The sequence below is a fragment of the Poecilia reticulata genome, chromosome 16, assembly GCF_904066995.2.
Source record: "Poecilia reticulata chromosome 16, P_reticulata-male-v2, whole genome shotgun sequence".
NCBI lineage: Eukaryota > Metazoa > Chordata > Actinopteri > Cyprinodontiformes > Poeciliidae > Poecilia > Poecilia reticulata.
In genome coordinates this window covers 15,040,419-15,065,651 of record NC_088845.1, presented here as the reverse complement: position 1 = coordinate 15,065,651, position 25,233 = coordinate 15,040,419, and the positions used below count along the sequence as shown (strand labels likewise).

Genomic DNA, 25,233 nt, shown 5'->3' with positions numbered 1-25,233 from the left:
TGCAGCGGCCCTCTTCAGGCAGTTAATTGCCAATAACAAGCGAAGGAGGAGCAATGTTGCTGTACTGTATGTTCTGTATAGCCAAAGAAAACCCTTATTCTGCTTTTTTTGCAGTTTTGAAACCATAACTTTTTAGGTCAGTACCCTGCAAGCCTTGATACCAGTAACTGGTCTGTGTCTAATCTGCATAAACATGCTCGTCTTTAATTTCGATGTTTTCTAAGAGATTCGTAAACATCAGGAAAATACAAATGCTGACCACGGGCCAGCAGCTCGGTGTGGCGTGTGAGAGTCGTGTTCATCTGTGCGTCTGTGTGGGCTTTCCTGACCCAACCTGCTGCAGGAGGGCTTCTTTGAGAAAGAAGTCAAAAGGGGAAGCAGCCAGTTTCTATCAGTTTTTTCTGTTCTTTGAGAACCACCCTTCATGCTCCAGATTAATGTGATATATCATATGATAGTGTGTGGGTGTGCATGTGAATCTATTTGCATCTTTGCAAACTTCAACATGTTTCATTTCTAGTTTTTGTGACATAATGTCTCTGTTAGGACACACTCAACTTCCACCAGATCTGGATAATCAATATTTGTTGTTATTTTCACTTTATTCCTTTTGCTTCCCTGTAGGTTTGTGATCTCTGGCCTCTCGGTGAAGGACAAAGGAGGAAGGGACAGCAGTGTGAGAGACTGACAGCAGGCAGCATCGTCTCCTGGGTTTATGGACTGGAGGTAAGAACGTTTTCAAGGATTTAAATTCTGCCTTTTTGGCAAAACTCTTTGTTTTTGAGGTTTGGGGACGTTTAATAGGGTAAATGACATTTCCCCCAGGCTTTGAACGAAATGTCATACTCATGTTTATAACCTTTCTGACATGACTGCATGGTGGTTTTGTGGCCACATGACACAGCAGGAGTGAAATAAGCATTGAACTTGTGATATGTCATGGGAGTTAATTTTTTCCAGCATAAGAAGCTCAATTACAACTTGTTTCCACTTTATCGCCATCTGCTTTCTTAAGATAAAGATGAAGGATACAATAATTGAGGATGTTTTGTTTTTTTTCCTCTATGGGGAGAGAAAAATTGCCCAGTGATTCAAACCCAAAAAGCCAAATTCCAAGAAACCTGCCTCCTCCACTGAGGCAGGACGTTTTAAATAATAGGGAACTCTGGTCATTTCCCGTTTCGTCTTTTCTTTTCCTTGGAACCAGTCTCTAGTTGATGCTCAGACAGTTTGGTATAACTGGAGTTGAAATGGAGGGATAAATTGTTAAATTTGCGGCCAAATAGAGCTTTCAGGGCTTTTTTTTTTGTTCACTTGTGGAAAGCCATTACGATCTTTTATGAGCTCGATCTCCACTCACTCGTCCAAAGTTTAATGTTGCAGTTTTGTGGTTATGTCAAATGTACTTTGAGTTGTAAACAGTCCGAATATAAGGAAAACTCATGCAGAGTCTCATCAAAACCAGCATGTTTCCAGTATGACTGCTGCTGATGGTCTTACTGGGGTAATTAAAAGGTTTCACCTTTTAATTAAAAACATTTATCGTCACTTATATTCTGCCTGCGCATTCATAAAGTTTTGATTGAAAGTTCAGGGTTGAATATGTCTGAGAAAATTATCACAGCTGAATAAACAGCATGAACAAGTTGTCAAAGACAAACCAACAACAGATGGATGGATGTAAAGGAACTTTTCAATTGAGGGTATTTAATTTTTGACATATAAACTTTACATGAAGCTTAAATTTTAAAGCTTTTCTAGTCTAAAATGGACTTTTCTATAGTAAAACGCTTGTTTTAGATGATATCCTTACGATGGTGCTTTCTACACTGACTGAAAAGTCAGAATATTCATAATGTAGTTCAGAAAAAAATCAACTGGATCATCTCCCACGGCTGGAAGACCAACTTCAAAAATCAAAGGTTGCTTAGCAAGTCTAAAATCAAAATCCAATATGGCTTCTCCTTGTACAAATTTAGAAATAAATGCACTGACATTGAACTGCAGCTTATTAAATCACCATCTGATGGTTAACATGTTGAGTGTGGATGCATAAAAAGCAGAAAAAAAACATTATTTTGACTTGGATTGATTGAACACAACAATCAACAAGTCCAACCAGTTCCCACTGGTTTCCAACTGGGAACTGATGGACACAAAATTAAAACTCTGTATTCTTCACCCAGTTAACTTTCTCACAGTTTGCTGTTTGCTTTGGTTGGACCAAACGTGTTATTACAGTAGATTGTAGTACAAGAACACTGGCAGACTTGACTAAAAGAGAAATTTTAGGCATTTAGAGAGTTTTATGTGAGGCAGCATCAGTTTAGGAAAACACTTTATTGATACATCTGATTATCAGAATACATGATGTTTAAATAGGTCAGTCCTTATTCTCCTCTTTTGTTTCCTTTCATTGGTTTCTTCATCACTTTCTCTGAGCTTTTGAGTCTTGGTTTCTTCTTTTGGTGACTAAAAATCCAAATCAAATGTGAGAATAAAAGATTCTCACATTATAAAAAATCTTTTTTATGTTGTATATTTGCTGTGCAGCTTTCTTTAGGTTGAACTTTGAGGTTTTACATGTTACACCTCTGACATTTAAGAAGAAAGCAGTGATAGTACAAGTATATTTATGAAGATAACATGAAGATTATCATCCAGGTGACAAACAAATATATTTATATTTCTAATGAATCAAGAGTTTTCACTCAACCCTTCCGCAATAGTTATTAATCATATGATCAATCATGTGATCATATTTTTTAGAGTTATTGTCCAAAAGATTTTCTGGGGGAAAGTTTTTGGAGTCTAATGATGACGTTGCACTAGAACGGTGTCACTTTTTATCATGCGGGAAAAAACCAAGTTAATAAATTAAAAATGGAAAACTAATTTTATTGTAATTTTTCTATGAAATATCAGCACATAATATTTTACTGAAGATAAAGCATCTTGATTTAGAAGAAAAATTTGTTGTTAAACAGTCCAGAATATGTTTGCCTTTTTAAAAGAAAGACAATTAGATACTTCTACTTTCCAATATTCTTAGTTTATAAAACAGTTTTTAGATTATTTTGATCCTGTTCACTATCAGAAAAGCAAAGAACATGCCAAATAAACTGCAGATATTTGGTGCGTTTAGTTTTGCATTTTCCCTTTTTAAGATTTGCAGTCATTAAAAATCCTGCCATGAATAATAATAATAATAAAACAATTGAGATTGGAGGCGTTCTTGAGCTAACATTTTTCTTGTTCAAGGCTGATTATTTACATTCTGCATGTACCCGATGCTGTTTCATATCAGGAAGTGATAATAAATGTTCAACTTTAAGCACAAAATCAGCAAACCCAAAGACACCTGGCAGGTTTAGTAGTTTTTCTTACTTCTTGATCTTACCCTGAAGCAGCACCATTCCAACAACTTTAATGATCCTTCAGCATAAATATAAACCTGATAACATTTAATTAAAAAATGTAAGCAGCCCTCGCCTTCTTTACTCTATCCATTCTGGTTTTCATGCCTCCGGTTGCAAACAGACGGAGATAATCTGAAATCCATTTGTGCTCGTTTATCAGGGGGAACACTTAGTTCAGAGCTCCACCAGCTTTCCTGATATTGACGTTATTATCGAGGTCGTTGCACATTCTTTGCTTCTCTGGCATCGTTTACACCACAAACACTTTGTGGTGGTCAAACTTTGATAAACGCCGGGAGGGAGGAGCTTCCTGGAGACATCGCCGTCCTTGGAACAAAATATGAGCTGAATAAAGTGGTCAAGCACTTGAATATTTTATAGGCAACCTGGAAGTTAACTCCTCTGTGGTTTGCTGCCTGCAGTCGCTCTATAACTCCAGCTGGCTTTAGAAGAAAAAGAAGAAGAAGAAGAAGAAAATGTTTACAGATTAATTTTTTTGTTGGTTAATTTGCTTATTAGAGATTTTGATGTTCTGTGTTGTAGATTGTAATATAAATACATAAGAAAATCTAATGGATCGGTTAATAAATTAAACATTGACATATCTTTTATTTACACAAGCAAATGTTTTAATTGTGATATTTTCTAAGCCCTGGAAAAACAACAACAACTCCATTCCTATAAAATAAATTTGACTGAGGCATGTTTGAATTATACTATTGTTTTCTAATTGTTTAATTAGTACACTCTTCAAAATAGGAAAGACAAGAAAACATGGCATTGACATAAAGCAGTGTGAGATTATTCTTTCGGAATAAAACACCTGATTATCAGAGCTGCCAACGCAGCTCAGTCTGAAAAGAATTACAACAAACAGGCAAATTATTTAATAATTACCTAAATTCCTCCTAGAAATCTTTATGCCTGAATTTTAATATTTTTCTGCTAAATTTCAAAGAGAAAAAAATGCTTTTAATTAAAATGTATGAATGTATGAAGTTTTATGCACAATATATAGCAATTTTTACATTTGGTAGTTTGTTAAATTGTTTCTGATTGGTGTGTTTGTCCATTAAGAAAACAATGTTAAAGACAGTTTTCTTTTTAAAATATCTTTTGAGCCTTTTGAGCTGGAGCAGCTTTTTTTTTGGGGGGGCACGGGGGGGGAGGTTCTCTTTACAGAGCAGAAAAGCAAAAATATTGAGTGCAATAAGCAATTAGAAACTATCAATACATTTAATTGGAGTTAATTTTATACTTTAATTCTATTGAGATTAAAATAATAAACATGTATAACATCAGTAGTTGTATTTAGCTATAATATATTAGCAATCTTTGCTTTGTTGTTTTGAATATAAATCATATTATTTAACATTTTTTATAAAAAAAAAAAAGAAATGGGTGTATTACCTTGATACTCTGATATAGTAATTAGTTTTGCGACTCTTTCAGTGTAAATCTCTAATAGCTGCGGCTTTATTTCGGCATAAACCCGTTTTAACTCGGCAGACTGACTTGTGTCGACCTGATCTGTAAAGAGTCCAGAGTCTGAAAGGAGGATCTGTTTTTGTTCCAGCGTTTCCTAAAATCTTCGTTCAGGTTTGATTTCTTTCGTTTGTGTCTGTCGTGGGCAAACTTGCGTGACGGCTCATGTGACCGTGGCCTCGCTGCACTGGTGACAGCCATGTGTCCGTGAACCGGTGGATAGAGGGAAGTGACATATTGAGTGGTCTGTCAGGCAAGGAGCACACGCGCAGCCGTGCATGTGCGCACACACATGCACACATGCATGCATGCACACAGTTCCAGGAACTGCTTTAATTAGGGCATGTGAGGCCTTATAAATTCCCCCTTTTCAGACCTGGGTCTTTCAGTTTCACATGAACCAAGTGAGTGGGAGGAAGGTGGGGAGAGACGAGAGAGAGGAGGAGGAGGAGGAGGAGGAGGAGAATGGGAGTTTTTTCTTTTTGTTTCTCCCCCCCAATCATGGTCTTGTGTTGTAGTTGCTCCTGTCGTTCTGAGAATATCTCTTGTATTACTCTGAACTGTATTCATGCGAAAATAATGAGAAATTACACCTCGGTGCTCAGGCTAATGCGTCATCGTTTGCATGAGGGTCACGGCGGCTCGGTGGTTTGATGTGATGGCACCTTCCCTGTTAGGCCACTAGGAACTTCTTATGTCTTTCCCGCCTTCGTTTTAAACCTTATTAATAAGTCGAGGCCCGGATTTCTCGGCCGCCCTTGTCGGTTGTTTCTCCACACTGAAACTGTAATAACTCAGGGATGACTACACGCTGTCCGTAATCCAGGCTACTGCTGCTGCTGTCGTCGTCGAGTCTTGCCCCCACTCGTTCTGTGTCAATAGAGGAAGTTCTGTATCTGCCATTTCCTCTTTTCAGTCATGAGTTTCTGTAACATTTGACAGCCCTCCCTTGCTCTCGACCACCAGCCTCGCAGCCCACGCCACCGAAGGGTTAACCAACAAGGCCTCGGCTCTCTGTCATCTTCTTCTCCTTCTTCTTCTTCTTGCAAAGCGTCAGAGAAATGGAGACTCAAGAAAACGGCTACACAGTTCTGAAGGAGTGGCAGTGATTCAGCTCTTCTAGTAACACTGCAATTGTTTCTGTACACACTGAGCGGGCGGTTATCATAAATAGGTACAGTGAGACAACACTTCAGGGAAAGTGAGAATAAACACCCAAACATGAGCAGGCAAAAGGGACTCGGCGCTGCTGAAAGTGACCCCTTTCATGTGTGTCGCTCAGAGGGGGAACTCCAGCAGCAGACGGAGGCTTGTATTCCAGAGGGGCTGCTTGTTATCCCTTCATGGAAAAAAAGATCGAATCGTCTTTGTTAATGTTTAAAAACAAATCAATTATTTATGTGAAATAACATGCAGCTTATTTGTTTGCTTCTTGAAAAATACAGTTGGAGCCAGACATCTATGTACACTGTGCAAAAAGACCCAGGAGCTTTTTATTTAAATCAGACTTCTTCTGGTTTAGGTCGGCTACAAAAGATTATTTATATTTGTCAAAAATAATAAGACAAGTGTAGAGATTATTTTTTTAAATATTTTGGTTTTACATACACAAATATGTTTATGCCTTTGAACTCTTTGGAAAAGTCCAGTTGATATCAACATATTTGAGTTTGAGACACGCCTGTGGGTGTAATTAAAGGCCACACCTCGAACACTGCGTCCGTGCGTCGCATTCTGAGAAAGAAACCAGCAAAGTCGGGTTCCTTTTCGGGTCCAGTTTCTAGATACCCACATTCCAGGGATGAGCGTAGTTTAGTTTGAGCCGTGCAAATATAAAATAAAAGAATAAAACCTGAACATGCTGCTGAGAAATTGTCATTAACTGCAGAAAAGAGCCACTCAGCATTTAAGATTAAAAAAAGTTAGTTTCCAAATTCAGTGCAGGCCAAAAGCCTTACATTTTGAAGAACCGAGCTGCTGTCTTACAAAACTGAAATTAAAGTGTCTGCTTATAAAGATTATCGCTACATTTAGAGGAAAAAGTGTGAAGCAAGTCAAAGAACAACATCTGAACTGGGAAGCAACAGGATTAAAGCTGCATGTTGTGATTATTCCTCACCGCAGGAGAGACTAGTACATTTTACTAAACACAAATTATGATAACGACCTCAAGCAGGCAGCTAAATTTAATATCGATGAGAAAGTCAATGATCTCAACCTGACAGGAAGTTTCTGATTAGACCTAAAAAGTAAGGCGACCTACAGATGTGACCCAGTTACACCAGTTCTGTTAGGAGGAATGGGCCACAATCCCAGCAATGTATGTAATATAAACTGCACTCCTTCCAGATTTTTAGGAAATGCATGCAACCTTTTAGATTTGTATGTTGTAAAAGAAAAATCTCAAGATTCTGTTATTTTTGTATTTAGCAAATTGAAGTAATCTTGGTAAACCCAGCTGACCTAAACCAGGAAATCTTCAGTTTGATTTATGGTCAGGCAGCAATTAAAAATGATTCTTAGTGTATCTGACATGTGGTTTTAACTTTTCATGCTCCTGGCGTTTTAAAGGAAGATACACAGAACAATAAACAGCTTGTCCAGCCCTTCCACTGAGATTAATGCTGGTGCTTTACCAGCAGCATGACTCTAAATCCTCTTCCTAAATTTGCTTTGATGCGTTTAGTTGCCTGTAAGTGAAGTAAAAACGGACAACACTCCTCCACTTCTCATTCTGCGCAGCTGATTTGTCAGGAAGTTGACACATCTTTCCCTCATCTCCTCTGGTTGCATTCTTCTCTCTCCCTCTTCTCTCTCCCTTCTTTCTGTTTCTACCTGTCGGGAAGGGATTGTTGCTCTTCTGCTTTAACTTTTCCTCCGAGACATTTCTGCGTGTCGTTCGCTTTAATCTTTCCATCTGCTCTCGTGGTCGACCATCTTCACTGAGCACAGGAAGAGGAAACTGATCAGGATCAGTTAGTTTTGCGACACTGCTGTGTGTTTCTGTGTGTGTCCAGTACTTTTGCAAGCTCTTCCTTTTTAAAGTGAGAGGCTGTTTGTGCAGGAGCACTGCTGCTGTTCAGATCCTCCCTTTTGATGTGGCAACTTTAAATACAGGATGCACACTTATAAACTCGCACTTTGTGTTTTTGTTATTGTCGTCTGCCCTGAACACTAAAAAGTTTGTTTAAGACCCAGGAAAACCGACATAAAAGGAGCAACAAAGCGCAGAAAAATCACTTTATTCATCTTATTTTACAAATCATTGCTTTAAATAAATATATCGCTCAAATTGTACACATGAATTGTTAATGCACCTTTCATGTTGCCTTCATAAAAACCCCCACATGCTCTTCGACACCCACTCTACCTGAACTTCATAACACACACAGGGATCGACACTCATCTCGACTCAGTACTGAGAAAAAAGCACAAAAATAACTCTTTATGCTAACTTTCTGAAGATATCATCAAAAAGGTTTTCATTTTAGGTTGGAAATTATTTTGCAGTTGCAATTTGTTGTGCTGCACACTTCGACTGAATAGCATTTAAAGCCAAATAAAAAAAAGCTACACTAACATGTTGAACAGTCTAGCAAATATAAATAAAGCTACAATATTCAGTCACATTTGACACGTTTTCTGGAAGGATCTTAAAGGAAACGAGAAAATTAGTCATCTAGTCGTTTTTAACGTGACGTTACAGTTTTGTTTTGTTCGGTTATGAACACACAAACAAAACCTCTGGGTGATAAAGCCGCACTAAACAACACTCTGAGAAAAGTGGATCAAACTGAAGAAATCTCCTCTTTTAAAGGTTCATCAGCACTACTAACACAAATTATTGTTTTTATACGACAAAAAAAATTGTAAAATTTAACTGGTGTTGATGTATTTTAAACAAACATTTTTACTTTTTCCTTTAACTCTAAACTTAGTACATTAATTTCACCTTACATGATATATAAATCAGGTTTTGCATACATAGTAATTGCACTTGAGAGCCGACACTGTATGGGGCTCTGCAGTATTCATGTAGAATAAATGTAACATTTTTATTTTGCTCTTAAGTTCATCTGAGTGTCAAAAAATCTTTTAATTAAAAATGTGTGACTTTATATTTAGACGCAGAGATCTAAATATAATATTACAGCAGTTTGTCAGGATTCAACATAGCAAAGACATGAGAACTTTCTATTGTGTTAATTTGTTTTCATGAGGAGCTGCACAGTGGGGCAGTTGGTAGAGCTGTTGCCTTGCAGCAAGAAGGTTCTGGGTTCGATTCCCGGTTCTATTTCTGTCTAAATTGTCCCTGTGTGTGTGTGTGTGCATGGTTGTTTGTCCTGTGTGTCTGTGTTGCCCTGCGACAGACTGGTGACCTGTCCAGGTGACCCCGCCTCTCGCCCTGAACGTTAGCTGGAGATAGGCACCAGCACCTCTCCCGACCCCACTAAGGGACAATGGTGTAAAGAAAATGGATGGATGGATGGATGTTTTCACGAGTTAAGCATATCTGCACAGCACATTTCAGCAACAAGACGGTTCAAAATGCTTTAAATAATAAAAACGTAACTATGAAACAATTTTACATTTTGTCAAATGCCATTATCAAAAATAATCATCAAATGCCTCAAATCAGTGTTTTTGTTAAATAAAAAAAAAAAGGCAACTCTAAACTGCTTTAGTTTAAAGACACTCAGTGTTTAGGCTGTTTTGCAGTTTTCTTGAAGTTTGTTACAGATCAGAGGAGCATTAAAACTGAATGCTGCTTCTCCTGGTTCTGGTTCTGCATCCCCAGAACCAGGAGACCTGAGTGGTCCATTCAGTGATTTCTAAACTAAGTCTAAACAAACCACTTCTATTCATGGCCATGAAAATACAGCTGCTTTACCAAAACCTTCCCATGTCGACATCAGAGTTTGTACAAGTTTGAGGAAGTTCACTGTTAAAAATATTACTAAAAACTGAACCAGTAACTTAATAAGTTTTATTTAATTTAAGCAAATTTAATAACAGTGCCATGAAATCTGTGTTTTCTGGCATTCGTAGCTGCAGACTAGCTGCAGACCTTTGACACAGACAATATGGACCAATAAATACCCTGCAGGAACAGATGATTTGTTCTTTTACCCAAGGTTGCAAGAACAAAGTTCTTTCTGCCCAGGACATTTCGTGCTTCACAAGAACTCATGTGAAAAGCTCATAGCAAGTCCTCAGAGGTCTTTCACACTGCAGCAAGAAAAAATAAGTTCTGCCCACAATGAGCTTCCAGATCAGGCTGCAAGGACTCCAAAGGAGACGGAACAAATTTATCTGTCCTTGGAGAGTATGAATAGGTCTTAAACATTAAGCTTCATAAGTTACTGATGATCCAAACCTCTTTAAACTCACATTCAAAAGCATTCAGATTTAAATGGTGTAAACGTTCAGCGAGCCGTTTCCAGGAGCTGGATTGTTTTGCAGGTTTGTGGCTGAAAGCTGAATTTCTGAACTCCTTTCAACAAGGCTTATTGCATCAAAGAGCTTGTAGTTTTTGTCACATCTTTTCAGCCAGAACTACACAATTCTCGCTGAACAAAAGCACAAATTTAAGATCAACTTAAATATAATTTATGAAAATCAGGGCGCATTTAAATAAGTTTATTATTTGGACATTTTACACGGTTTTGCAAGATCTTCTGTCTTAATAATGGATCTATGAAGTCTTTCCATTTTAGGTCTTAAATTACAATTAGTTATGTCTTAAATTAGTCATTTCTTCCCTCATTTTTGGTTTTGTGTGGTGCAAAACTACATAACGGAACCAATAAAGGAAATTATTCTCATATTTATTTACCTTCTCTGCAAACCTGCATAATATTTCTGCTCCTAAACTGGCTTCTGGCTTTAAAAATTATGTTTAGAGGATCAAAATATTCATGTTGCATTATCCACATACCAGTCCTTTCTCTATGGGAAAGTGTGTATTTGAAGAGGTTTGCAGAGAAGTATGGATTTCAATAACTGTTATGAGGTTAACAATGTAGTGCAGGAAGGCAGTGAGTCATGCAAGAGCTGAAAAACACTCATTTAAATTGACAAAGTTACTGCGTATCGTAACTTGCTATGAAGTATGCTAAATATAAGTGACGTAAATGATGATGATCTTAGGAACACGTTTAACTGGGTGAAGCTTGCAGAAGTCCTGCTGCAGCTGGAAAAGTAATTCAGATGTTTAGAGGAAGTAGAGCTGTAACACACGGGACCAAAGTTTATCTTTCCACTGTACATGGTGAGGAAGGCGATAGAGGAGGTAAAATAATCGCCAAAAACCACTGCAGGTAGATCCGCTGCAGAGAATCGCATCTGGGTGTCACAAAGTTTCCATAACAGTTTACTTGAATGCTTTAGCCCACGTTTACTGGGGCGCTAAAACTCTTCGGAAAGCTCTGGATGCCTTCTGATAACTCTGCTCGAAATGATGCAAATTGAAAACATTGGTTTAATCAGCCGAAAAGGCAACAAGAAGCTTCTAAAATTACAGATTTTACTAAATAACCATTCCTTTTGCAAGCTTTGTTTTTCTGCAAAGGAGTGTGAAAATGAACCAAGTTTGTATTATGAGTTTCTTGGTCCACAGTTACACCCCCACAGTTCCCTGTTTGTACCACAGCCCGACCTGCTAAAACACCCCCACTCAATTACTGCAACTGTGCTTATAAATTACTCATGTTTGACCGTAACAAAGCTTAAAAACTCGACTTTTGTTGATTCTTTTCGGGCGTTCACACGTACTGTTAGCGGTGTTATAAAAGAATCAAGTTCCATGCAGTGGCTGGTTCGCCTACACACACCTTGATGCCCCGACGTTCTCACACAGCTGTGAAGCGCTGAGGGGTAGAAACTGCTGACCAGATAAGGAGCTAGAAGAAAAGGGGGGAAGCAAAGTGTGAAACCACGCCGTCAGCAGGCTTTCTCTCTCACATCTGTGCTTGTTCTCCATCTAATGGTGAAACTCCCTTCTGGTGATGCTAATGATAGAGGTGGCTGCTACCACATCGCTCCCTCAGACATCTGCACGCACACACGCACGCGCACACACACACACGCACCCACATACACACACACACACACACACACACACACAAGCATACACCTGCAAGGACTCTTGCTACTTCCTGTGGCTGCGTGCATGTGTTCACCTCTTGCTCGATCGTTGTGTTTATCTTCCAGCCGTCATGTCACAGCTTCTCTCTCTCTCTCTCTCTCTCTCACCCCCTTCCTCTCCCCTTGTAACTCAACTCTGTCGACTCTTGTTTCACGTCTCGTTGCCAACACAGATTGTTCGAGGCCGGGACTAGATTTTCCTGTCTTAACCTCCCCTCTTCTCCACTTTATCTTTTGGAGTATCTCTACACCCACTCCCCATTCTCTCACTCACTCACTCTCATGTGTTTCTCCTCCCCCATAACCTCCTTATTTTTGTGATTTCTAAGAATATGTGTGTTTTTAGAAGACGTTCCTCCCTCGCGTTCCTTTGTTACCTCTGTCATATCGTCTCAAATCTCAGACCATTTTTCCTCTTTCCAACCTCAGATTGATTTCCTTTCCTGCTGCTGCTTCCCTCAGTGTTTCACCGTAAGAAGCTGAGCGTAAATGTTTTTGTTTACAGTGATTTTAAAAAAGAAACACAGCCAGAGCTAAAACAGGTTTTCATGACTTTTGGTAAGTTTCAAAGTCAGGTTTTCTCAACAGATTGTAGAAGAGAAATTATTTGTCAGATTTTACACTTTTATGTGAAGCATAAAATAAATTTACCACAATTAGACTTGAAATGACAAGCTGAAAAATAAAATAAAACACACAGTAAAAATCAGAAAATACAGTTTGAAAAAAATCTGTCTCAAACTCGCTGAGCTTTTTTTTTTTATCGTTTTTTTGTTTGCCAAAAACTGAAAATTAAGGTTGATTTCAATCTTTAATAATTATAAAATTGTACAAAATTATAATAAAACATTTGGTGACACTTTATTTGAAGGGGTGTGAATAAGACTGACATGACACTGTCATAAGCATCTGTCATGAACATGAATAAGCCTTCATGAATATTTATGACTGTTGTCATAAAGTGTCATTCGGTAAATTATGACTCTTTTAATACAAAGTTGACATTATTCAAAATGTCTTTGTTATGACAAATTGACTGTTTAAACTTTATCTTTAATAACATAAAGTTACCTAATTTTTAAAGTGCAATCAGTAATATTTTTATAACAAATTTATGTCAGTAATGATTTCTTGGTTAATGTCAAGTTGACATAACAAAGACATTTTGAATAATGTCAACTTTGTATTAAAAGTGTCATAATTTATCGAATGACGCTTTATAACAACAGTCATAAATATTCATGAAGGCTTATTCATGTTCATGACAGGTGTTTATGACAGTCTTATTCACTGCCCTTCAAATAAAGTGTTACCAAACATTTTATAAAATGTTGTGTTTATTGCAGTTTTAGACATAAAAATGTGTCGGCTCCAGAAAGTATTTAAGTCGCTGAAGTAAATAAACGTTTTTGACTGAGTGAGTGGTAAATATTAAAATACAAATCACTGATGCCGTTTTATAATATACTAATGGTCTAAAGTGAGAAAATATACCTCAGTTTAATGGTATTTACATTAACAAAATCGTTCATGATTGAACTGCAGATATATTTTCTTTCCCGTTAATTATTTTTGATCCATATATGAAACAGAATGAACACCTGATAAGTTTTACACCTCTGGAGTTGAGAGTTCAAAATGCTAATTTATCACATTAAATAGTTGGACTGTTGGCTGCAGTTTTAAAACGCTGTTGTCATAATGAGTGTCATGGCTGGTAATGCTGTAGTTTCCAAAATATCAGTTTTCACACCACAAGAAATATTACAAATATCCAAATTTTTCTTTACTGGAGGTGAGGAAAACGTTTAATGGCCTTCTGTGAACCAGCTGGGGAGGGGATGGCAGTGTTGCTCTACTTTATTATATAATCCAGGAAGTAATGATATTTAAACTAAAGATCAGGGTGACGGGAAAGACGCCTTCAAAGTTGTGGAGCTCATTGATCAAAAATTACCAGCAGGAACCTGCAAAAAGCTCTTCAGCAGCCATAAGGAGGTTTTGATTGCTCCAAATCAGTCAGGAGTGTGAATAATTTTGGGATCAATTTCAGGTGATCTCAAAATGCACTATTCTACACAGCATCTGGTTATAAAAACTTCATTATATCTTGAGTTCAGGTTAGAAGTTGTCTGGTGTTATTAAAGGACAGAGCATATATATATGTGCACCCAAATGTCTTGCCCCATGTGCTGATAAGCTGATAATCCTCCTGCAGATTCGCATGGTGTCCAGGTCTGGCATGCAAACTGGCTGCTGCTGCTGCTGCAGCGTGCAGCCGAGTGCTGTGGTGTGGGAGGGCGAGGGGATAAGGGCCTCTGCTCTGCCAGCCAAATGAATAATGTAATGTGTTTCTGGAACGAAGACCACACCGCGCGCATGCGTCAAACTTCTCACACGCACACAGAAAGAGACACCATAATGCCCCAGTTGCAGTAAGAAAGGAGGAGGGCTCGCTTCTCGCAGGGGCTTTCTTGAAATATAACCTAAAAAAATAAAAAATGCATTTGCTGAGTAACATCTGCTCAGCGGACTTCTCTTTTTTGAGCTCTGTCATCACAGGGGGACAGCCAGTGTAATTATCATGATGCTGTCTCAAGTCTTGTCTTTGACAAATTCAAATGGTGATTCAAATTCTGCCTGGTTGGGTCTGTTTTTTTATATCTGCTGGTGGGATGCAAATGTGCAGTCTGGAGGGACGCACAGCAGGTGGACTTTGTGTTTTATCTCCCCGCAGAAACGGGCTGCGTGTTTCAGCTCCGTTTAGAGATGTTAAGGTGAATTTTTAGTTTTGGTTTGGCAGGCATACGTGCTCTCATCCTCTCTTCTCATCCCCCAGTTTCCTCCTCCTCCCCTACTCTTCCTCACTGAAGGTGTCCCACTGCTTTGCTCTCTACTCTTAAATGAGTGAAGTGCAAAGTTTTCTCTTTTTATCGTAAGCACTAAACTGAAGGAGAGTGTTGTGAGGAAGGCGAGAGTGAGGAGGAGAAACGGGTATGAGCTTGAATTTTTACTTTCCGTGCTTTTGATGTTTTTTGGGGGCAGTGGATGCTGCTTAACGCCCTGATATGTTACGCTGTGGTTAGGAATAACGGATGAGAATCACTATGACAAGGATGTTAGTCACCGGGTGTTTCGATTGACAAATGGACGCAGACGAGAACATTGTTTCTGTTCTTCTCTGATTAGTACGTTTTATAAGAGAAACAGCAGCGTAAATGTGTTTGTGGTTCCCTAAAGGACTTCTTAACTTCTGCAAAAATGTGTTTCTGCTGTAAAGATCTCAGACAGTTTGTATGAGCTAAAATTAAAAAAAGAATCTGGTTTAGTTAGTTTAGTGGGGTTTGGATGAGGAAGCCTTCAACCAACCATGTGTGCTGCACACACATATACAAAAGGCCTCTTTGGAAAACATCTGACATCAGAATTTATAAGAGTTTTTCTCCATCTCCCGCTCAGACTGGGTTTTTTGTGTGAAAAGCATAAAGTCATATTTTCCCCCCTTTTAGAGCTGGAGCTCGATATAATTGAGGCGGACTGGGAAAACTTACAGCCTTAAATGGAAAATAGCAGCCATAAAAATTATACCAACAGTCCCAGTTGTGTGTGAGGTTGAGCTTTGTTTTTAGGCTGTACGCTTTGTGTTTGTACTCAGGCCCAGATGCAAACCTGTCCCGTTTTTCTCTCGGGTCATCTACGGTGCTTTTTTTCTTATTAAGTTTCCATTTCCCCTCGAGTTACACATCTGCATCTTCCAAAACACGTCGGGATTTTCTAGCCCTGCACTTATATTTGACATCAACACACAACCCAAATGCAGTTTTCAATCTCTGTTAGCGTCAGATCTTCAGAAGAGATGCACAATTTTGGGTGTTAAGAGAGAAAGGAAGAGGGTTCGCATAACGAAAGCAAGGGGTGAAGGCAGCGTAAAGGTTCAGGGCTGATTAATTCCTCTGCCGTCGACAAAAAGAGTGGGAGGATGAGTGAAAATGCAAAGACAGAGATAATTGTTGGAAAGATGGCTTCGGAAGCATTGAAATGAACACACAGCAGAATCATTTTGGGCTATTTAAAAACATTTTGAGTCATTTGGAGAAAAACGGGTTAAATTTTAAACATATCCAGCCTCGTTAACGAGAGCAAATTTGAAAAATGTGGTAATTTCATTAGCCGTGAGTGTTTGTAACATCTTCTCGTGGGCCGTTTCTGACTTACTTACCATGTGTTGCAAGATTCTGCATCTCAGGCAGACATGTCCTTGGCAAGCTACAGAAACAAAGTGACGAAGGAAGGAGTCGGTAGAGGATCCGAACCTCATCACCGTATGCTTTTGTCAGCATTGAGTGACTCACAGCCAGACAGAAAATTGATGGGAATCATTGCATCTTTTTTTTTTAAGTTTGTTTTGTAATTTTCCGAACACGTCGGAGTTCTAAGGAATAGCCTAAAATAACGAGCTTGAACCACCAACTACCCATGATGTGTGTATGTGTGTGTGTGTGTGTGTGCGTGTGTGTGTTGTGTTTTTTTTTCTTCCCCAGAGCCGGAAACTTAACGTGCATTGTTGTGTGCTCCTCCTAAAACCCCTTTTGTCTCTTGCTGCTTTGCGCTGCTTCTTTTTCTATGATTCGTTTCACGCTTTGAGATTAATTTTATAAACTTAGGCCTCCTGTCTGAATTCATCCTGATACCATGGATGCATTTAGTAAACTGTAGTTGTCGTAATGTTGGCCATTATCGTGCAGGACTCGGTGTACCCATGCAAGGTCAGGTCAAGTATTTGCACTCTGCCCTACAGAGATTTAAGCACCAAGTTGCCTCTTGGATTTACCTCTTCTTGTTTTTCTTTGGGTTTTTTTTTAACAAGACTAATATATAAGGCTGAAGCAAATAACAATTTTGGTAAATGATTTTTATTTTAACTGAAGTATTATGTCCATGGTGATAAAGTTTTACTTTTCAAGGGCAGTGTGACATCTTCACAAAAGGCCAGAGATAACACCGTGCCGAGTGCAACAGAGGGAAACGAGAAATCCTCACATTTTGTTTTCTAAATTCTCCAATTCAGACGATTTATTCTGCTGAGAATTAGAGAAACGGCGTGCGAGAAATTAAATGGACTTTCTCACTTATCTATCTCAGTTGTTCACTGTTGTCGCCTCACATTGAAGAGAAAAAAACCCTTAAAAACTCACTTTCAGTTAGAAAATGGCTGTAAATATTTGCTTTACGGGCTTGGTGGTGTTATTGTCGGAGGAGCAAACGTTTGGTTTCAAAGGAAGAGCTGTGTGCAGCAGGTCGTCTCTGAGGTGCGGTATAATATAGGTTAACTCTCATATTGCACCTACCTGAATGTTTGATTGAGGTGCAAAATGACTCAGAACGACAATATGATTTCTGTTCTTACTTAGTTTTTTTTTTTTTTAGCTCTGACATTATTTACCTGGAAATTATTTTTAATGTGCTTTTGGTTGCGTATGCAGGTTTCCTTCCTGCTAAACCCGTTAAACTCATGTTTGGGTTTTAACCCCAAAGCTTGTTTCAACCGAGGTCCCCGCTTTACCTTCTGCTGCGCCGCCATCCATCTACCTGTTGGGTCTCCTCTGCTTCGAGGAAGGAAAGGAGATGGTGTTTATCGGAAAGTATTCGGAAAATGGACCGTTTAGTTTTGGAGAGAGGGGGCGCGTAGGCGACGATCATTGGGGGGGAGGGGTGTCTCTAGATCTCTCCGTCAGTCAGCGTGCACCCTCTTTTGATACAACAGGAAGGAGAGTGAGTGACAGAATGCTCGAGAGCGGTAGACATCCCCAAGGACGAGCACTTGTTCTCGACCTCTGACAACCAGATCAAACCTCCAACCTGTAAGGAAACAGGTGGTTTTGAAAGGCAGCGAGAAAACGAGCAAAGAGTGAAGACGTAGAAATGGATACCACGAGACAGAGGCTGCTTCATCTCCAAGGGACTGTGCCCATAAAGATGGGCAAGGTAGGACTGACATTTCAAACCTCTGAGTTGGACTTCATGTGGAAAATATATTTTAGATGAGTCCTGTGGGTTGGGAAGGGTTTCTAAAAGCGTATTTTAAGAACCAATGTTAACTTCTTTTAATTGTAAGGGTGGGGTGCCAACCTCTTTTTTTTATTTCTGTTTTTTTTTTTTATAAATAGTCCGTTGTTAAGTTCGTCACCAGTTACGACGAACAATGGTGGGTGGGGGGAGCCACCGACTTACATGGAAGAGTATGCGTGCATGTGTTCAGTACATGTGCATGCGTGTGTGTGTTTAATAAGGTGTGTTTTGGAGCAGGTTATTCAGGTGGGTGTGCTGTTGTTGTGCGGAGCCCTCTGGGCACGGCGTGAGCGCTGTCATTGGATGGCCTGGGGGGGCTGCTGGTTGCTATGGGAGGGAGACAGAGCGCAAGGGGGAGTGGAGGATGAGTTGTTTGTGGAAAATCTGGTCTGCTCAGGTGTGTGGGAGATGTACCATCAGCCAGGTACAATGCGGACGGCGCGCAGTGCGTGCTTGGAGATCCAAAGCAGGGAGTACTTGGGTCTCGTTTCTGCCAGGACTCTTCAGGAGGAAATAAACTTATTGTCCCTGCTTGGCTTTCATTTCTGGAGTTTATCACCAGCCCATCACTCATGATGCATGTTGAAAAACCGGCTTTTCAAAGGTCTTCATTAGATCGAAACAACGTCGCTTAAGAGACCTACCGTGCTTTTGAATATCCGAGTGGCGGACATTTATATGAGGCCTCCTCTTGCTGTTTTCCTTCCTCATTCTTTTGCTGGTTCTCCCCCTTTCACCCACTCTACTCTGCTACTTCCTCCCTCTCCCCTGCTTGCTTTTCGTCTCTTCCTCCTCTAATAACCCTTTGCAAGTTCTTCTCCAGGTATTTTAATCAGTTGGCTAATGCTATAAAGGTTTCACACACGAATTAACCTACTGCCCCTTGGCTACAGCGCCCACAGGGCATTGCACAACCCTCTATCCTTTCCACATCACCGCCAGTCATCTGGCTTTATATCACCCTCTGTCTCAAGAATTACTTCTACTTTTTTTTTCTTTTCCTCTTGCTTCAATGTTTCGCCTCGCTCCATCGTCTCCGTTCTCCTTCCGCTTAACCAGCCCCCTCCTGATGGGCTGAAATCGCCTCCTCCTGATTTGGTAATCTGGATGGAAAATACAGGATGATCATGGGGGGCAGAGTGGTTGCTAAGCCCTGTTTAAATTGTCCCTCACGTGAAGGAGAACTGCTCATGTCAGTCACGCTAATAAAGATTTACTTTTAGAACAGGCTAAGCAGAGGTCTGGGTAAGCTCTCTGTCTTAGAAACTGCAAAGAAATAAGTAATATTCAACATAACAGCCCCTAGAACATTTATGGTGAAAACATTTTTGACAAAACTCATTAATAACTTGATAAATTACAATTAATGACGTTAAATGCAAAACAAAAGTTATTTTTACATTTTCTCTTCTGTTCGTTCGACAAGAGTATCAATAAATATCAGTAAACTCTAAAAAAATATTAAATCTGATTACTGATATAAATCATACTTCTTTCAGCAACAAATATCCTGAAGAAACGCATTTCAAATGGGAATGTTTCTCAAGAACGATATCATAAAATTACCTAAAAAAATAAGTAATAAAAACTTTGATCAATTTGATGGAAATTGTTTCATCTTTGCAAAATAGCTCAGGCTCAGTCAGTCTTTATACATGATCTCAATTGGATTTAGATCTGACTTTGACTAGACCATTCTAACACATGGCTATGTGTTGATCTAAACATCCTTATTACAGTTTTTATTTATGTTTTTTGCTCTACTGGAAGGTGAAATTCAACTTCAATCTCAAGAGTTTTTCTAAAAGTTTTTCTTTTGGTTCTGCAGCCTCTCTGCTCCTGCTGAAGGAAATAATCCCCACACAATAATGCTGCCAACACCGTGTTTCACAGTGGGGATGTTCAGGATGATGTGCAGTGTTACTTCTCCACAAAATATAGATTTTTTTTTTCTATTGTGAAGACCAAATGTTTTAATTTTTTCTTTTGTTTTATCTAACCAGAGCACATTCTTTCACATTTTTTACTTTTTTTTACTTAGGCATTCGTTTAGGTCAGATTTGCGAAATGCAAAACAAATTTGTCCCTTTAGATCTCTGCAACTCCTCCAAATTTAATCTGCTTCTCTGATTAACTTCCTTACAAAACACTATTTAAATATAGGGGTACCATAGCGCTTATTTTTTATCGTGAGACATTTCTAATCAAATTAAGACTCTTGATTTGTCGTCATGATAAATTTGAGTTATTAATGGTAAATAAAAAACAGAACTGACAGCATCATTGGAAATGTTATTTTTGCTATTTTTTTCCACTGCTTTTCCTCAAGAGCGTCAATAAATATCAGTAAGTTTGATTAAATGCAGCTACTGTTTGCATTTTACTAATAGAAATAACAGTTAAGTGGCCACCTGAATAAGTCTATTTCAAATGTGAATGTTTATGAATATTGTGCCATGCATTCACAGCCATACAGTTACTTACAAATTAAGTAATTATCTTCATTGTACCACAAAATCCATGTCCACGTTGCCCAGCCATAATTAAATATTTAGTTCAAGGAGTAGAAAAACCTTTTCCAAACATCACACTTGTCATAAAACTGCATGCCATTTTTTTACTGACCTCCCTCAGTTCTTTTGCTTACATAATATTCCTTTCCTGTGCTGTAGGTGGCGATGTCTCCAGGAGAGGACGGCCTGATTGGGATCCCCTTCCCGGAGCACAGCAACGAGCTTTTGTCCCACCTCAATGACCAGCGCAGGACGGGACTCCTATGTGACCTCACCCTTACCTCGCACGGGGCTCGCTACCCTACGCATCGCTCCGTCATGGCAGCTGTCAGCCTCTACTTCCGCCGGCTGTTTGGAGCGGAGGAAGGCGGCGGCGAGGGCGGCGGGGGGTTCAGCGTTTGCCAGCTGGATTGCGTGGCTCCAGACGCTTTGGACGCCCTGCTGGAGTTCGCCTACACTGCCACGCTCACCATCCCCAGCTCCGGGATGAGAGACGTGCTGCGAGGTGCTCAACTTCTGGGCATCCAGTGCGTGGCCGACGCCTGCAGAGACATTCTCGGAGAGACGGCGGAGGCCGAGGGGCAGGAGGTCTCCGCGGGGGAGCAGAGACCTCTGCAGGCGACTTGTGAGAGGACGGTAGAGATAGCAAATGTTGTAGAGAAAATATCCAGAAGAAAAACGGACAGAAAGAAGGTAAAAAAAGTTGGCTTACCTCACAACTTCTCACCTTTGAACCCGCTGCCCGCCTCTCCTGCCTCCCACCCTTCACCAGCATCCGACAGCTTTCGCTCCTTGCCACCCACCCAGCCTCCCAGCCCCGAACCAGAGGAGCTTCACCCCAAACTCGGGCAAAACGGGGATCCGAGAGCCATCCGAGAACATGGGAGAGGGGCCACACTAAATGGAGGGCTCCTCCACTGGGCACAAGAGCGATCTCTCATAGCCCACCCACCTCCGACCCAGAACGACAAGCTGTCTGAGGATGACGACATGGAGGGCTTGGACGGCGACATGATGAGATCCAACTCCTTCCCCAGCTCCGTAGCAGACCGAGGTGCCGCCACGTCAGTAGCAGGAGGCGGGAGGAAGAGGAAATCTCAAACCCCCCAGCAGTGTCCAGTCTGTCAGAAGATTATTCACGGAGCCGGGAAGCTGCCACGCCACATGAGGACGCACACCGGGGAGAAGCCCTTCCAGTGCTCCGCCTGTGGAGTCCGCTTCACACGGTATGACAGGTTCACGCAAATTTGTTGTGTTGTTTCACCTCTTCTCTTTATGCCTTCTGATCATTAATTTCCTCTTGTTTAGCAATGACAAGTTGAAGATCCACATGAGGAAACACACCGGCGAGCGCCCTTACACCTGTTCCCACTGCCCGGCGCGGTTTCTCCACTCATACGACCTCAAAAACCACCTGTCGCTCCACAGCGGGGCGCGGCCCTTCGAGTGCCCGCTCTGCCACAAGGCCTTTGCCCGAGAGGACCACCTTCAGCGCCACCGCAAGGGCCACAGCTGCCTGGAGCTGCGCACTCGTCGGCCCAGGCGAGGCCCGGAGCTGGGAGAGGACGGCGGTGAGAAAGAAGGCAGCCCTCTATCTCTACAGGCGCACCCCTCCATGTTTCACCCCCGCTCGGTTCTGGAAGGCGGAGGTGGGAGCGGCTCCATCGGCGGACCTTCACTGATATTCCCAAGCGGCATCGACAGGGAAAGGTCACTGGCCCTCCAGGCTCTGGCTCAACTCGCCCCGCAGAGGCTGGCCAGCTACCCCGAGCTTTTTCTGCGAGGTCTCGAAATGCAAGGCGGAAGAGATTCGGAGAGGGAAGATCCTGGAGGAACTCGCTCTCCGGCGCTGCAGCATGACAGATGGGCTGATGAAGTGGAAGACGAAGAAGTAGAAGAAGGGGAATAGTAGAAAAAGAACTTTATGTGGTAAATATCCACAGTAAAAAAATAAATATAATTATCTCAGGTGGCTGGACTAATGATCTGCTGCTCCATACAGAGAGCATTTAAAACTTACCAAAATACATTTTAAAAAAAGGAAAAACGGGTTTTCTGAGATATTCTTAATGTTGGTCTTCTGGTTTTTGGCATTTTATTGACTTATTTGTCTGTTTATGTTTGCTGTTCAAGTATTTTAGGTTTGACTTGTCTCTAATACTTCTTTTCTTGCTGGTGTTTGTTGAATTTCTGCTCACCAGGACGCTTCTCACTATGCAAACTAAAATCCAGGGCTTCAGAATGGAGAAATATTTAAAGATATGTATTTTTGTTGATCCAGATGCAGTTTGAAATTCATATCGCCTAAAAGATCACAGTAAGGTTTGTGTGTCCGCTGTCCTCTGGTGGCTATCAGTGGAAATACAGTGTAATTTAATCAAGCTTATTCCTTGGGTTAAAAGCAATAATTTAGTTTTTTAGTGGTTCGACCTATGCTTTATTTTGGTGCTTAAACCAAAGATCTGCTGGGGTTTTTTTTCTTGTTTTGCAGAAAAAGAGAGTGGATGAGTTGTAGCCAATGTTGGGTTTGAAGAGAAGATTCTTCCCAACTCTTTTGAAAAGCCATGAGAAAGACTCTACTTAGTTTTTCAGAGCCAAGGTGCTCTGAGCTAAATGCCTGACCAAAAACAAAATGACAAAGTCTCGACCAGTGGGTTGATTCTGGTAAAACATGCAGCTTTTATCAGTCTTCCTGTGCTCATTTATGTTCTTAAAACAAATAAGTGTGGCAAAATGTTGGGATTACTGAGACAATATACACCCCTCCTGTGTATTTATTTATTTATTGCTATTTATTATGGCCGTCTTGAGACCACATCCATCCTGAACCCAGATCAGAGCCCAGTCTTTGTCAAAAACCTATGAGAACCCACACTGATGATTTTTGCTCAGCAACCCCCGTATCCCCGAACGCCTTGTTTTTTTAAAAGGCTGATTGTCTTCTTTTAAGCCATTCTTCCTCAAACGCATTCTTTGCACATTTAACCCACCAGGTTCTGCAGTAAAACCGGCACATTCCTCCCTTCAGAAGGTAACACAACGGACCAGAGCAAAGACATCGGCGGTGGGTGGCGGGGTTAAAAACTCCTGGAACTTGAACACAGATCAATTTTCCTGTCGTTAACTAAGTGTGGACAATATGCTTCGCGCACATTGCAGTTCTTGTAGTTTGGCTGTGACTAAAAGGGGCCATTACCTTTTTGAGTTTATTCATCTCTGACCAAAAACTTCATGCTTTCCATGGCTGTCTTGTCTCATGTTGTGCAAACATTAATGGCTTTATTTTCTGTTTTTTCTCAATGAAATCCATCATGTAGCATATGTGCTTTTCTGGCCTTGGGTGCACTATACCCTGTCTTTGCTGTTTTGGAACTCTCTGTTTCCATTTTATTTGCACTATGAGATTGGAGAGCTTCAAGCTTTTTGTCCAACTTTCAACATCTTATCCTTTAACTCTCTCGTAACTATTTAAAATTCTGATTAAGTGGACGGTACTTCTGTACAGCCCTCATACACACTTCATGACATTAGTGGAGTTATATACATACAAATATATATACATATATATTTTGGGATGAAGTTGCCTTAGGGTTTTTTTGTGCTGCAACTATTCTCAGGAAATCTTGAGCAATGCACTAAGTGATTATACAAAATGTCAAATGGGAAGCAAGCGGTGCTGTAGGAGGATTGATACTCTTCATGCAAGTGGGAATCCAGTAGTTTGAAATATATTTTTTTTCTTGTAGATTTTGTAATGAAGGAAATCTTATGTGCAGATAAAGGTAATGACAGTAAACTCCTGGCCTTGCTGGAACCTGTCGTACTGGAATGGCAGTATGACGGTTGGTCCTGTGCATGAAGGGTGTTGGTGCTCCCAATGAAAAGCTTTGTGAATGAATGACGGTTAAACTGATGTCAGCTGTGAAGTGTGTGTTTATATGTGAGCTGTTTGTTTTTTTTTTTGTTTTTTTCCTGGCTTTGGTGAGGGGACTTTAAGGGGTACAGTCTGAATAGAGACCCCGCTATCAGGGATGCATTTTTTTTTTCTGTCAGTTTTTAGAGGACTCCTTCTCAGAGATACAAATTCATTTTCCCATGATTTGTTTCAGATGATGTAAAGAAAATAAAGTTATCTAAGCTTGACTTTTTGTGTGTACTTTTCATCTTACTCCTCAAAAGTCTAACATTAGTCAGGTTTGCGCCCTCTGGTGAGCAAACTATGCAACTGTTTAACATGTTTTATTACTACTGAGTCTTAAACATGCCACAAAATGATTATTGTAGAAAACACAAGACTTCTTTTTAAAACCAAACTTAATAATTTTCAGATGAGATCATATTAAAAGCACATCGACCTTTTTTCCAGCTCAGTTTCCTGTGATTTCACACAGTGGTGTACACGTACATATGTCACTTGCTAAATGAAAGTTATTTCCGGATGCTTCTAAAAATTCATTTGCATAAGCGCAGCAGCTCACACATACAATGTTCACCTCACCACTGTTGTAGATCTGATGCAATAGGAACTCAAATGTCAGTGATTTCCCAATAACATTTCAGAATTTCACTATGCTACGCTCCCCTCCGGTTGCTGGAAGCTT

The 25,233-nt window shown here is 40.3% G+C and overlaps 1 protein-coding gene across 3 annotated transcripts in view; it reads left to right on the top strand.

The window, feature by feature from the left end:
• The window catches only part of zbtb7b (zinc finger and BTB domain containing 7B), a 29,200-nt gene extending 4,425 nt beyond the window's left edge, over positions 1-24,775 (top strand). For 2 of the 3 annotated variants that reach the window (XM_008431626.3, XM_017309246.2), the window contains exons 2-4: positions 625-726; positions 20,792-21,858; positions 21,941-24,775. In XM_008431626.3, the coding sequence (XP_008429848.1) occupies positions 20,798-21,858; positions 21,941-22,541 (1,662 nt within the window). In that variant the 5' untranslated portion in view covers positions 625-726; positions 20,792-20,797 and the 3' untranslated portion in view covers positions 22,542-24,775. Of the gene's footprint in view, positions 1-624; positions 727-14,622; positions 18,036-20,791; positions 21,859-21,940 lie in introns of those variants that run through there. The other variant, XM_008431625.3, reaches the window with a different exon arrangement.
• Positions 24,776-25,233: the final 458 nt, after the last annotated feature.